Genomic DNA, 14945 nt, shown 5'->3' on the forward strand with positions numbered 1-14945 from the left:
CATGTTTCACGCTTCACGCGATATGATTTTTTTAGTAATGGAGTAGTATATTACAATAAACTTGATTCAACAAAAAATTATAGTGTTGCTACAAACTTGAATCGAGGCATATTTATAATTGTTTCGGATGGCTGAACTTACTTCTAAAATGAAGTTATCGATGGTGATTTTTCGCATTTCCACTTTGATTAGATACATAATTTAGAACTTGCATTTTGATCCTAGGGAACCATGGTATTTTTAGTTGATAAGTTCGCATTACTAAAAACGTAAGTATGCTATTGCTAGGACTCGAACATACAAGTTACTATCAGCCAGTGGGATTGAAAACCACGGTAATTTTTAGAGCATGTTTGAAAATCTGTTCGTCAACTTCAAACCATTTTTTTTAACATTTAATTCAAGTAATTCGTAAACTTAATTTGAACTAAACTTAGTTAAAAAAAATTGAATAAATTTTTATTACGGTAAGGTAAAACAGATTTAACTCAACTCACTTATTTCCATTATTCCACCAAAAAAAAAAAACTCAATTATTTCCAACTATAAAACATGTTTGGAAAAAAAAAAAATGAAAGAGTACCGATTTAGGCTATTGGTGTTTATTGTAACTGTTTCACAATCACAAAGACTGCTACTTTGTTTAATTAGGATTGTTACTTGCTTTATTTTTCTACAAATTAATCCCTGTCATTTAATAAATTAAATGGTATTAGATATTTGTTGAATTGATTAATTCCTAGTGTCAAGTAGGACAAATGCTCACCAACTTAGCAAACATTCAAGATTTTATTTTATTTTATTTAAAATCTGAGACTTTTATTAAACGCAAGATAGTTAAGACACTGAAGGGTGAAGGCCAATACACCACGTTGGATTAGGGGCATCTCTTCAACCTAGTACCTCAGTTCCCACGAACAAAAAAAACAAAAAAAAAACCATCTAACATGTCTGCAACAAAAAATTGCAGCTTATAGATCAAAAGACAGAAATTGCCTTCACTAGGAATCGTTTAAGGTGGTTATTACTTCAGCAAATGGTAAACTATTAGTTTGTGAATATATATTATATAAGATCGAAAATAAAATTTTTCATGTATAAACCAAAGAAAAAAATAGTTTCAAATATGCAAGTTACTATTTTTTTTCTTCTTAAAATCATTATACTGGAAATCTATATATATAATCACATTTCACGAAAACTTCATATTTGAGTATTTCTCAAATTCAGTAACACCATTATATTGGAGACTGTGGATCATATTTATTTATTTAGACATGGCCTTTTAAAATATTTTAATTTTCATATTCTAATAACACTTTCTACATAGTCAACACCCAATCAACAAGGAGCTCAGGAACTTAATTAAACATTGAAGGCTAACGTTACGTGGTCTAGTGGCCCATCAATAAACTCATTCAATTTAGTTGTTAGTACAGTACCTTATTAATTAGAGGTAGACAATGAACTAGAAACTAATTTATTTTATTTCATGAACTTGAAAGAATGTTTATTTTCTTTTCTTCAATTTTTTTCAGGACAAGAATGTTTCACTCTAAGGCACACATCGTTCTTTCCTAAACAAAAGGCACACGTTGTTTTTTTTTTATTTTTAAAATTAAATGTTTTCAAGGAATTAACCTTGCTTTCAGTGTTTACAATGATAAGCAGTAATTAATATTTAGTTTGAATTTTTTTTACCTTCTTTTTTGTTTTAAAAAGTTTATATAAAAACAGTAAAACTAACTTTTAAGGTCTGATAATTAATTTATGTCATAATTAATTATATTTTAGCTTTATGATAAGTAAATTATATTATAATACAATGTAATTTTTAGTTATTGATTATTTATTTAAAAGTAGTAAAATTTAATTTAGAAATAAAGATAAAATAATATATTAAAAGTATTAAAATATTAAGAAAAACTCCTAAAAATAGCCGTGTTCAATAATGTTTTCTAAAAACGTTTTCATTGGGCTTACTAAAATTTACGGGAAGAGAATGACGTCTTACTCCAATGATTTCTTTAAATTTATCCTTTAGTAAGCTAATAAACTTGAATTTTATAATATGCTTAATATATAAAAAGATAAATAAATATATGATTGTACACATTATAAAAATTAATATAATGATAATACAAACAAAAAATTAATATTTATACTTACTTATATAGATTGGTCTATTAGATCTAAAAGATTTTTTGAATTACCTAAAATCTAACCTGTTTAACTAACTAGGTTTTTATAAAATCTCAGCATAATTTTTTTAAAAAAAAAGTCTAACTCGGTCTAATATAAATTAGTCATAGATTCCAATCGGACAATTTGGTCTATATTTTCGCCCTGCTTAGAAGTGCTTATCATCTTACGGTGAATTAGAAAACTCTCTTATATTTGTTGAGTTTGTTTAAATTTATTTTTTGAAAGAAATATTTTTTTTAGTGTCTGGCTAAAATAGTTTTACTTCAAAAAACCATTTTTACTTATTTTGGTAAATAAATCCTACTTGCTTATTAATTTCTTTAAAAAAAATTATTTTAATTTTGTTTTTTAAAATTTAAACAAACCAGTCATTAAACATTTTAACAAATTAAACACTAAAGTCCCTAGCTATCCAGATGGTACTATGGTAGGCAATTGAATTATTTTCGTACAAAAATTCTGATTTCTCTCTTCATCAGATCACTATGAATCTTTAGATGAATTGATATAGACACTCTTGATTTTCCTCATATGCAATATGTATATATTAGTAAGTGTGATTTGGGTGTCATGATAATTTAAACCCATCATATAGACATTGAAGTATGAATGGGAATGGAAAACTATATTTTGGTGTCTTGTGTAGTAAGTTGTATTGCATGAAAATTGGCAACCATATATGTTTTCTGCCGAGATCTCCTCGTGGAGTGAAAACTCTCATGGAAGTGTGTGCTCATGGCATGGCGAGGAAGGAGGATGCTGTTAACGAGGCCAAAGTCTATTGATCACAACGTCGTAAGCGATAATTTTAGACCCTTGCTTTTCATTTCAGAATGCCAAATTTGGACCTTTGCTTTTCAGAATATATTCCACTGCTCGCCTCACAATTTAGGATCAGTGAGTGTGCCACGAACATTTTGTTAGCCTGCTTGCAAGTGCCAATAGATTGCATTGGTTTGGAACAAATGTACAAAAATTAGAAAAATATTCTCCAAGGAATCCTACCACTGCTTATCATTCAAATAACACTCTTGTGCACCGTTTTAGAAGCTAACATTTGTTGAGAAATTGGGTCCAAAGTCAAAAGCAATTTAGAAAGGTTTTGATGGTTGGAATTCAAATTAAATGATAACTAAATAGACCTAATTCAATTGGTTCAACATCATATATATATGTTATAAAATATCCTTTTTTCCTATATGATTAAAAAAGTAAGTGATCCAGTTATATGAATTACCTTCTATATTACACATAATGTCTACATTTATGCTCGTTATATTATATCTATTCGAATAATCTCACTTAAACTTTAAAAACAATTTCACTTCATCTGTTGCAATAATTGGTTCAACATACTTTTGTGACATTGAATAACAGAAAGTGTTCACTTTACCCAATGGGAATCTGTCAAATAAGATTACGAAACTAATTTGAAAAAAATAAATCCTTACGTATAATTTAAATATAAAAATGTCAAAGTTTATGGTGTACTTAGGGAGACGCTTTGTATCCAATACAACTTGTTCACTGGAGTTCTCTTTAGCAAACATATATTGACTTATCCTAATTCAGGAAGAAGGACATCTTTTTTCAGGTTGACCCCTCTTTCGTTATCAAAAAGTTACAGGCATCAATTTTCACATTTCAATTTTATCGTGTCTAACATTTTAGTTGACGTTTTATCTTCACTTAAAATTCATCACACAAAAAACATAAAGAGTTAAAAGGAAGTCTTATTACATTATTTCATAAATAAACAAATTATCAACTAATTTTATTTTATTTAATATTATTATTCTAAAAATGCTCTCTAATTAATTCAAATATACACATTCTCCAATTATTATAATTAACGGTAATTTAAAAATATGTTTTTTTTGTATAAAACTAACAAAATTAAATAAACTTAACTATTATTATTAATTAGTGAAAAGTTAGGTATTCATGTTTTTATTTGAGTCTCGAAAGAGTTTTTTTTTTCTAGAATTTTTCAAACACCATAATGAAACTAATTTATTATTCTTTACTAAAACATTAGATTTCTTGTTCAACTACTTAAAAGACATCATCCATTGTAGATTTCTTGTCACAATATTTTTTTCTCAAGAAAGAAAGGATAATAAGCAAGCAATTAAACTTAACCGCTCTTGAACTACCAAAGGAATAAATAACGACAGCTAAAAATTAAAATTTATGTTAGACAAATAAAATTAATAAATAAAAAACATAGCATGCCATTGCGCACATTGAAGAATGGGGTCACGTCGCTATCATGCGCCGTGTGGGTCACTATCCTATCCTCCTTTTAAATAATTGGAACCAGAAGAAAAAAAATATACATTACCGTTTTTTTCCCCTTCTTATTCGTCGTTCAGTTCAATTTCTCGCGAGTTTTTCTTCCATATGCTACCAATCGTTGCCGTTGATCCACGCGCCGGCGAATTTCAGTTTTGATTCTCCGCCACCGTTTTGGTACTATAAACTCGCTCCTTCTTCTTCGATCTACGATTTACCGTTTTGTTCCCCGAACGAGTGAGCGAAAACCGACACTTCGAAATCTCGCTTTGCGTTGTTCAATTTGAGTGTGATTTCACTGTGTTCAGGGCTCGGTGTTTCTGATTTTCTTTTCTCGTGCATTTGCAAGTAACTCAGAAGCTTTGTTTTATTTTTTTTTTCTTCCTATTTTTGTTTTTGCAATTTAATTTGTTTTCTCGGAGTTTAAATTGTGTTTGAGAAATTGCTCCCTAACATGTGTATTCGGAGTGATTGCATTGAAACAGAGATCTTACTTACTTTTTTTTTCTCTCTCGGTGTTGAATAAACAGAAATTGATTATCAATGTGTGTCATATGCATGTTCATTAGGTTGGTAATAAAATATACATGACGGTTTATATAAGATGGTTGGGAGTATTGATACAGTGAGTTATGTTTCTATCTCGAGCTTCTTTGTTTTTTCTTTTTTTTTTTCTGTACAACTAGTTTGATGATTTTAGCAAAAAAAACGTAATTCAATTATTTTCTGGCAATTTTAGCTGCGTGGGTTTTATTTTTTTATTTTTAATTTGAACAGCAGATTCACCACGTTTTGAGCATCTTGTGACTTGATGAGGAAGGTTTAAAGTGGTTTTAGTTCTGTGAGTTTGTCCTTGTCCTAAGTCCTAACTCTTAAGGTTTTTGAAATCTGTGTTTTTGATATGAAATGTGCTTTTCTTATCTTATCAGCATTGAGTTTGCTCAACCGAGCATATTTTATCTTTTCATAGATGAAAGGAATAAGTGCAATGGAAAGTATTGTTAAAAATGTTAAAGAAGATATGAGATGAAAAATTTGAAGCTACGGAATATCATTCTGATCTCTGATTACTTTTGGTTTAAAGGCTGTTGTTACTTTGGTTCTTCCGAGAGAAGGGAGCCATATATAGAAAGTATTTTATGGTGCGCCGATGAGCAGAACTGATGTTATTGGCAGTAGAAGGAGGAGGATTCTTCTCTGCTTCGGCTTCAGGGTATACTAAGGGCCTGAGCCTTCTCCTCTTGGGTCAGAGGAATGAGGATAAACCCATGAGAGTAGCGCCGTGGAACCAGTATCAGTTGGTAGACCAAGAATCTGACCCTGAGCTCCAGCTGGCTTCCACAAAGAATCGCCTCTCCCGCGGCTGTGCCTCCTTTGTTTGCTTTGGTCGCACTTCCGCAGGACTTGATACTCCGTCTCCTCTTAAAGTGGGCCCTGCTCAACAACATGATGTCTCACCAGGGCCACTGGTTTCCAACAAGGGAAAGGATCCTTCTGCACATGTAGATGATGAAAGTGATAACAGAAAGGCTACACTAAAAAGTAGCATAAAGAAGCCACAAAATAGAAAATCCGTTCCTGTTGAGGTTGCTAATGAACATGAAGCATCAAGTGGACAGGGGATTTGTACTCCTGGAGGTCAACCCGAAAGAAGGAAAGTGCAGTGGACAGATAATTGTGGTAGTGAGCTTGTGGAAATTCGAGAATTTGAGCCCAGGTATTTGAATAGTTTATCTTCTGTATCAGCTATTATGAAAGGAGGAATCTTTTTATTTTGTTTGATTGCAAAATTTTAACTGTCTTCTTTATCAGATTTTATCACTGGGAGCTCCTGATTCTTAATATTGTGTGATTGATACAAGTGAATCAGATATGCTTGGATGGCCTTTTTTGTTTTTCCCCATCTTTATTGTGATAAATAATGTATGAAACTTTTAGCATATTTGCTTGAGTCTGAGTTGAATGAAATAGGTTTTCATTTTTGCAAAATGAAGTTTTGAACTGAATTCTGATTAGAGATTGAGTGTCTATGGTTTCTCCAAGCCTAAGGTGTTTTACATTTATTCATTCCAAATTCTGTTAGGTCCAAATGGTATCTTGAAGGGTAAGCTGATAGTCTGTGCTTGGTTATTATTGAATGAAAATGTTTGATACATTCAAATACACTTTGTGTTGAAAGAATGTCATTTATGCCTTTCATTCTTGCCTTGCCAGGCACACCCTAAATAATCAAGGGGAAAAGATGTAAGAAATTGAAAAGCTCAATTTTCTTAAAATATGATTAGAAAAAAAGTCAGGATACATGGTTGAGTTCTAAGTTACGGGTTCTAACTTTTAGTTCTACGGAATCCTAGAATTGTCTAGTGCTCAGGAGGATATGACCTTTCTTGATGCTTTATATAAGGCTATAGCTTTCAAGTTTCAACATCAGTTGGAAGCAATGTTGTTAAATAACCGTTATAGTGCCGCCATTGTGGCATTTTTCAACCCCTCCGCCATAGGCAATTTGTGAAGGGATGCTCCCTATGGCTGCGTCATAGGCTGCAATGGCCTATTTATATTGGCCTTCTGCCATTGATAACCTTGGTTGGAAGTCTGATCTTCTTTTCTGGTCAGGTTCTGTCTGATAATCTACAAAATCATCATTTATGACAATTTACTGATTTTGTTAATTTAACTTAAAACCTCGAATAGGTAAATGTGTCTTCTTGTGAGTTTTCTCTCTGAACTTAGAGGCAGCTTCTATGTCCTTGAAGTCTTTCTTTTTTAGATTGCTGAAATCTTGGAATAGTACTAAAGATTTGTTGTAGATTAGGAATAGCCTAAAACTCCTTGTTGTGTCTCTTGCTTTACTGAATCTAAAACTAAAGCCATTTGTTTTTGCATTGTTTAGCCACTTTGTATGCTTTAATGATACTGGTGGTATGACTTAACTTTGTCTTGCAAATTTGGGCCCCATCTATTTGAGCTTTTTTTTTAAATGTGTATTTTTTTAATTAAAAGATCTGTTTTAAATTACTTTATAATAATCATGTAAGTTTCTTTTTAAGAAAAAGCAAAAACTTCAAAAAATCTGTTGTACTGCTTTTCTCATTAGCTAAAAATAATAGCTTCTGAAAAAATGTTCTAAAACAAGATGTATCCCATAGTCCCTTTTTTAAAGCTTAAACAAATGGGCTCTTGGATTGTTTTATTTTAAGCTATTTTTAGAGGTTTTTGATGGTGTTAATAGTGGCGGTGCTGTGGCAACCATCAGCATACCTTTATTGAAGTTTTTTGGAGTCTTGAATTGATGAGGCATGATAAATATTCAGGGAATTTTTACATTTCCTGCACTTGCTTTCCTATGGTCTTTGGATAATGGCTATTGTAATGTGGTTTCTCTATTTGAAGTGGATTTGGAAATTCAAAGGATTTGTTATGGTGATTTGATTTCCCCACTTTGTTTGGTTTTTCTTTTTGACCTTTTATAAGAGGATGCCTTACCATTGTCTTTAATACCATCATAATCAAATTTATTCTTTTGTCCACAGGAAGTATCAAAAATAGATTCCTGAATTTACTTTTTGTTGGAGGTGCAATCAATTAATTTCTGCTAATTTTAATTTCTTGCTCCATTGTTGATCTGTTCTGAGCTTGATCTTATCAATCATCTTTAAACACAGCTGGCTCTTTTCTAAGAGTATATGCACCTACTTATACAAGGTCCTACACCATATTCTTATGTTAGTTATTTATTTATCTTATTGAGCCGTATCACTTTCATGATCTTCAATGATTTTATTTGTGATATAATATGAATCAACTTCTTTTTTTCATTCTTCTCTTTCCCTCTCCTGCGAAACTCTTCATTGGCCCTCGTTTCAACTCCACTAAACAATCAAAATTTCAAATCCAATATTAGCAACTTCTGTATATTGAAGCTTTTTGGCTGAATACTTGTCCTATTCTGGTAAATGTATTTTTTTCAGAGCTGATTTGCTGCCTTCAGCACCATTGTTGTTGCCTTTATGGTGATGGAATCTGTCCACAACCCAGAAAATAGTATCCTCTAGAGTCTACATTTATAATGCTATTGCCTGGTAAACATCTCATAATTTCCTTCATTACCATTCTACGTCCAGCAGAATGCAATTCCATCTGTAAGGACAAAGGTCTTGTTTTTTTGCTCTTGTCATCTTTTGGTTCATTGGTTTCAGTTCAGCAATTCATTGCGTGTTAAGACTTTGGAAAGTCTATGTCCTTCGGTGACTAATGGTCCAATCCAGTGCATCTGTTTCTGGACCTGGTGGTCTTTGATATCACATTTTTTGTTTATTGGATATGGCGAATAATGCATCTATGGTGGATATACCCTAGCTGACTTGTTCTACTGGCCCTGTGAAATGGTTTCAGGAGATGATTTGGTAGTGATCTAATTTACAAGGAACTTTGCAAAGGAACGTATTCTGGTTGTTGGAGCTAATTAGCAGGTTTAGACGTTTAGTTAATTTTAATTGAGTGATGAAAACATTGAGTTCTCACTTGTGATGTTGACATGGAAAAAGTTAGCTGATGTGGACACGTGGCTGTTCACTATGCCACATCAGCAAATCTTGGCAGCTTCTACTTATGTCAGGATCATCAAGACTTATTTAAAATTGCGTGCAACTGCAGGGGCCACGTAAAGCATGTTCTAGTGATATGAAACCTTGAGATTATGTCTCTATTTCGTTCAATATTCCTGTTTATAACTTTATTAAATAGTACTACATCATAAATGAGACCATGCTACAGTTAGTTTGTCAATTACCTGTCTTGTACCCCGTAGGGATGACACACGTTCGGAGCTAGGGTGGGAAGTACCTCCCTATCCCCGTCTCTATTATTTCCCTATTCCTATTCCTATCCCCTCATTGTTCTTCTGTCCCCATCCTGATTCCCACTTAGGGTTAATTTTTTTCCCATCCCTGATTCCTTGAAGGTCCTTGTGGGACCTTGAAATTGTAAATAGTAATAATTATAATAAAGGTATTCAGGTCTCCTTTAACAAATTCAAAATTGCAAAAAATACATTTATATATTGTAATATATATATATATATATATATATAGAGAGAGAGAGAGAGAGAGAGAGAGAGAGAGAGAGAGAGAGAGAGATGGTGGGGGGGACGCTTGTCATTTTAAGAATGTGAGAATAATAAATCTTGATTATAACATATATGGGTGATTAAGATCAAAAGTTAGTAATCACATGATTATTTAAAAAAATCATGTGCACTTATCTTATAATTTTCACTATTCAAATAGTAAGATAGAGTCAATATTTATTATCCATTTCTCACAATAACAAGCATCTTTACGTGAATAAGAGTGATTTTTTTATTTTAAATACATGGAGACTCCTTGGGGTCGGCAGCATGATCCCAAATATACTTCCAAGTATCTGGATAGGTTCACAACCATTAAATTTATGTATTCTGCTGTGCTACATTTTATAATTCTTTCAAGATGAGTTGATTGGGAGGAAAGTTTATAACCTTTTTTCCTTGTCATATATTTTTTTTTTTTGTTTACATGTTTTATTACCTTCTTGTAATTGATTCAATACAATGCAATTTGTCATTCAACTGCAGTGAAGTGGATGGATCAGATGATGAATTTGATAGTGGAAATGACAGAACTTGTTCCTGTGCGATTATGTAAATTGGAGTTTCATTAAGTTGATAGGTTCATCGGGTCATTCACTGCTAACATCCATCACTCGATTTGAGACAAAAGAGGCAAAGGTTTCAGTTCTGTGGAGATATATACACAAACATCTTGCCTGAGTGATGTGTCTGTTATTGCTTGCTGCGGCTTTAAATTTTGCTCCTCTGCCCCTCATCAATTTGTATAATTCTTGTCATGTGTGAATTCTTTGCCTTTGATTCATCATTTTTATGCTACTTTATGTTCTTATTTTTATAAGGATTAACAAAGTTTTCTTTCTATGATCTGGCATTATCTTGAAAAAAGGTAATACAAGTGTAAGATTTTGTAAAAAAATCAGTGTGCCAACCTGGTAACAAACTTGTGATGAGACTAGGATTTGTTAAGGCTTATCTGTTGAAAGTATAAAGAAAGGCTCATGCTCGTGTAATTGCTTTTTAGGCTGTTGAAGATTGTTCGGGATTTTGTCGGGTAAAGTTAACGTTCATTCATGATGTCTAAAAGATGAACCAGTTTTCTTGCATTCGGGGTTGGATTTGGAGGAAAATTTCTTTCCTTTCCATTTCTTTTTCTTTCCACTTTTTTTCTATTTCTATAGTTTTGAGACAATAAATTATATTATCCATTTAATGTGTATCATTTGCATTTCATTTATTTTCTCAAAACTTTAGTAACGAAAGAAATGGAGAGGATCTCAACCTAAATTTGGAATAACGTTTTTGTACTATTTTTCTTGCCGGCTTTATTACTTTTCGGTGGTGTTAAAAGTAAAATTGCTAAGGACCTGTTTGGAGTAGTTGTAAGTCTTACAAATTTTAAAAATAATAATCAGTTTTTAAAATTTAATTTTAGTTTTTTTTTCTCTAATTTAAACTTCAAAATAAACTCTTGGGCAAATTTATGCAAGTTAATATTAGACAAGGTTGGGTTGGTAAAAGGAGACAAGTTACAAATACTATCACAGAAAGGTGATTAAAGAAATACTAAAAAAGTAGTTTTCTATAGTACTTCATAGGTTATTTTATTATTTTACTTTGGTGCCATATAAATAATATAATTTATACTTTGGTTGCTATTGTTTAATTTAATTTTTTTTTCCTGAAAATATCTTTTAAAATAAGCAATTATTTTAAAAATAATATTCTCAAACTTATTTGAATATGTTTAATTAATTAAAATTATTTATTTTAATGATTTATCATGAATATGAAACATATATAGCAAGTGACCCATCGAATGGGCAAGCAATTATACCAAAAAATATAAATAATTAACAAGAGTGATATATTGTGATAAAATGACCGAAAAGCAAAACAAAGGTAATAGGTAATTAATTCTAATATGATATTGGAAACGAAATTTAACCAACTTGTTTACTTAAATATAAGGATACTGTTTAAAGTCATAATCATACAACCAATAATAAACTTGTCATCTAAAAATTGAAATGTCTTATCAAACACATAATTTATAAATTTTAATATTCTCAATTAATTTAATCTTTTCTGTTTTTATAAATGATGGGAATATAAAGAGGAATTAAAAATAAAATGAGAGTTCTACGCTTCCTCTACCGCATAGTCTCTCAAGTCAAAAACACTAGTCAAGATCCAATGGTTGACGTTTACTCACTTGAGAGGTATAAAATATAAACACGACATTGATGGTGCAAGTTACGGCCCTTGCATCTCTCCTCATAACTGGAGCCACCTTCCAGTGGATACTTGGCCAATCCTTGTCCACAAACCCACCCTCTGATTTTGATAAGACATGTCCAACTTTAAGGTTCAAACAACGCCAATTGTTGTTGAAAAAGTTAATTGCATAAAAAAAATTCAAAAACTAACAAAAATAAAATCTAAAGGATTGAGTATCTGTATCACCAATCCAACAAAAAAAATGTCTGTGGCATCTTCATTCCCATGCATCAAAATCCCAGCTTGTTCCTCCTCTCCATCATGCACATCTTCATCAACTTCATCATTTAGATTTTCTTCTTCCAAGCCTTATGCTGCTGTTTCTATAAGGAACTCTCAGACTGAAGGGCCTCTGAGAAGACCAGTGGCTCCTCCTGTGAGAGAACCATCAAGTAGTGTCCCTCAGCCACTGAAGCCTTCACCTCCTTCTCAGGTTCCGCCCCAGAAGGCTTCTCCTGTTGCTGGGGATGATAATAATGTCATTACATTAGAGTTTCAGAGGCAGAAGGCTAAGGAGCTTCAGGAGTATTTCAAACAGAAGAAGCTTGAAGATGCAAATCAGGGTCCTTTCTTTGGATTCATTGGCAAAAATGAGATTAGCAATGGAAGGTAAAAAAACATATTTTTCTTTTGGGACCTTTTAAAGTTGGAGTTTTTCTTATGTGGGTTTATGTTAATTGCCTTTTTTTTTTTTAAATGTTGGTCTTGGTAGTTAATTTTGAGCTGCTATTTGGTTGAATGTTGGTGGTGGTGTGGTGTTGATCAAAATAGTGGCTGAACTTTAAATCTGTCTGTGTTGTGACGATTGGCTAGCAGATTTCAAGAGATAGTACTTCCAAATTCGTTACATTCATTTCTTTTCCCCCTCTTTGTGACAAGGCTTCAAAAGCAATAGCAGCGTTGATTGTGATGATAATCTTAGTTCTGTAGTTATGATGGAGGAGAAGGCAAATCAAAATGATAATAAGAACAACTCACATTTTGTGGTGTCTGCAAACAATTTTGGAGTTCTAGGTCCATTTTTTTGGGTCTTTTCTTCCATTAATTGGAATGGCAAGCTTGTTTTTGTCAACTTTGTGGGAGAGCTTTTGATAAATAAGCAATTATTTGTTACTCTGTTATAGTAGATTTTGTTACTGATATTGCTAAAAAAATAAGGAAGGGAAACAGATTGCAAAAATTCAGTAGTCTAAGAAGAAATTAGTGTAACCAATGGAGGACTAGATTGTAATGTAAATAAGAAAATATAAATTATTTTCATTTGGGTTCATACAGAAGTAAAAAGTATGAATTACCTGTATTTGTTGACACTTTCATCGTTATCTCTTGCAAGAGGGATAACTTAACCTGATCAAATTGTGTGAGTCCATGTAAAGCTTGCCCCTTTTTTCGTTATCTTACTTCCAATTTCCTTGTTGAAGGCCAAATTTCCTAATTAGTTATAACCCCAAATTCCTTTGGTGAAGAACTTTACCTGAACTCTGTCGGTCAAATTAACAAAGTAAGGTCATGAAGTGTTATGGAATTCAAGCAAAGATCACACAAACAAAGCTGATCTATCCTAGATTAACTTCATTCATGGTACTAAATACAACAAACATCCTCATATCTCACTGTTCCTAGCATAAACATGAGTCAAACAACATTTGAATGGTGATCAAGCATTAAGCATAGCAATTGAAACTCAAACAAGGGAAGGTGTTCATAGAATAACTCAATTAAAATAAGTTAAAGTATCATCAAAGCCAAATTAAATCATTACCCTAGAAACAAAGAAAAAGGAAAAGAAGAAACTCCATGAGATGAAAAGGGATGATGAAAGATTCTCCTTCTTCCACCTCCAAGGTAGTCAGAATGCTATTTCCGGATTGTGCATCCAGTGCCATCTATGGCTTCGTGATTTCAGCGCCATGATGCTATGTATCGAAAGGGTAATCCATGCTTATTCCAATACATTGACTTCAAGTATTCATTGTTATGGCATTGGGCCATGCTTTCTTTCTTCCCCTTGGTATTTTTGCTTACCTAAACAACTAAAAACACACATTAAATTCCTAGCATTAACAAGTAATTAACTTGATTGATTGCGTTTAATAATATGCATTCATTTTTATGACACCTTAGCTTTTTCATGGAATATGTGCATATTTATGCTAGTTCTGCTCTGCCTTTTTATTTGACTTTTTAATCTGGAATTTTGTTTCAACAGATGGGCAATGTTTGGTTTTGCTGTTGGATTGCTAACAGAGTATGCAACGGGATCAGATTTTGTTGATCAAGTAAAGATCCTTCTCTCGAATTTTGGAATAGTAGATTTGGAATGAATACCATAAGATTATATACTGTCAATAGTTTCATGTAACTACTCCTAGCGTAAACAACGTTTCATCTTCATATATAGCAACCAAGCTTGCATCTTTGTCTTCACATTAATGAAGTAACAATAATATCATGATTTTCCTTGTCCTTTATGCACAAGTCTTGCTATAAATATGGTTAAGCACCAATATGTTATAAATATGGTTAACCATACGCCTTATGTATGCGATCAGAAGTTCGACCGTCAAGATTGTGGGTATGAAGAAATATATATCGGAAGAGATCAATCTCTTAATTGAAACTTCATACTTCGAGAGATTAGTTTCTCAGTCACAATACATTGGGTAAAATAATAATAATAATAATAATAATAATAATAATAATAATAATAATAAATCAGTGCATTGCTTTTAGCATCAGATACCAAATGAAATGAGTAATAGTCAGTCATAATTTAAGCATAAACTATTCTTTATAGGAACTGCATTATTTATTCCCCTAACCTGAGGATCCTCGTTATACCACCCAAACCTGCAATATTGTCTCTTCACAAATCGAATCTCATTGCATGCCCGAGCATGGATTATCCAAAGAGTATAATTACACCTTGTGGGAGACTCAAAAAGTAGTAAAATGATAGTATTTTGAATGCAGAACATCTTATGCATTATTTTAACATGCAATTGCAACTAATTAAGTTTGAAAATATTACCATTGGATTAGGTGTCCGGAGTCGACA

At 32.2% G+C, this 14945-nt stretch overlaps 2 protein-coding genes and 1 long non-coding RNA gene across 6 annotated transcripts; 2 read left to right on the forward strand and 1 right to left on the reverse strand.

Moving 5' to 3' along the window:
• The first annotated feature begins 4525 nt into the window (after positions 1-4525).
• On the forward strand, positions 4526-10426 carry LOC100801666 (uncharacterized). Of its 3 annotated transcripts, XR_005886715.1 has the most exons (4): positions 4526-4677; positions 5585-6217; positions 8472-8582; positions 8896-10108. XR_005886715.1 is itself a non-coding variant. In XM_041005897.1 (3 exons), exons 2-3 carry the CDS (start codon positions 5664-5666, stop codon positions 8515-8517), a joined length of 600 nt encoding a protein of 199 aa, XP_040861831.1. In that variant the 5' UTR covers positions 4526-4677; positions 5585-5663; the 3' UTR covers positions 8518-10426. The 3 variants fall into 3 exon arrangements, 2 of the variants coding, with proteins under 2 accessions (XP_040861831.1, XP_040861830.1); XM_041005897.1 differs by having other exon boundaries at positions 8472-10426; XM_041005896.1 differs by lacking the exons at positions 8472-8582; positions 8896-10108 and adding an exon at positions 10115-10426.
• Positions 10427-11778: 1352 nt separating this feature from the next.
• Positions 11779-14358, forward strand: LOC100802195 (uncharacterized). 2 transcript variants are annotated; one of them, XM_041005606.1, is made up of 2 exons: positions 11779-12496; positions 12600-13661. In XM_041005606.1, the coding sequence occupies exons 1-2, from the start codon at positions 11961-11963 to the stop codon at positions 12601-12603; spliced, it is 540 nt and encodes a 179-aa protein (XP_040861540.1). In that variant the 5' UTR covers positions 11779-11960; the 3' UTR covers positions 12604-13661. The 2 variants fall into 2 exon arrangements, with proteins under 2 accessions (XP_040861540.1, NP_001241030.1); NM_001254101.2 differs by lacking the exon at positions 12600-13661 and adding an exon at positions 14097-14358 and having other exon boundaries at positions 11984-12496.
• Positions 12196-13791, reverse strand: LOC121172904 (uncharacterized). The gene is made up of 3 exons (XR_005886716.1): positions 13650-13791; positions 13183-13368; positions 12196-12348 (listed from the first exon to the last, which is right to left on the reverse strand). It is a non-coding gene; the product is annotated as an uncharacterized lncRNA (long non-coding RNA).
• Positions 14359-14945: the final 587 nt, after the last annotated feature.

Source organism: Glycine max, chromosome 10, assembly GCF_000004515.6.
Source record: "Glycine max cultivar Williams 82 chromosome 10, Glycine_max_v4.0, whole genome shotgun sequence".
Lineage (NCBI taxonomy): Eukaryota > Viridiplantae > Streptophyta > Magnoliopsida > Fabales > Fabaceae > Glycine > Glycine max.

What these genes read in the sequence shown, in the direction of transcription:
- LOC100801666 (XM_041005896.1), top strand. Translation starts at nt 5,664, where the DNA reads ATGTTATTGGCAGTAGAAGGAGGAGGATTCTTCTCTGCTTCGGCTTCA. An exon ending in ATTCGAGAATTTGAGCCCAG is followed by an intron (nt 6,218 to 10,114) that starts GTATTTGAATAG and finishes ATTCAACTGCAG; the next exon opens with TGAAGTGGATGGATCAGATG.
- LOC100802195 (XM_041005606.1), top strand. Translation starts at nt 11,961, where the DNA reads ATGTCCAACTTTAAGGTTCAAACAACGCCAATTGTTGTTGAAAAAGTT.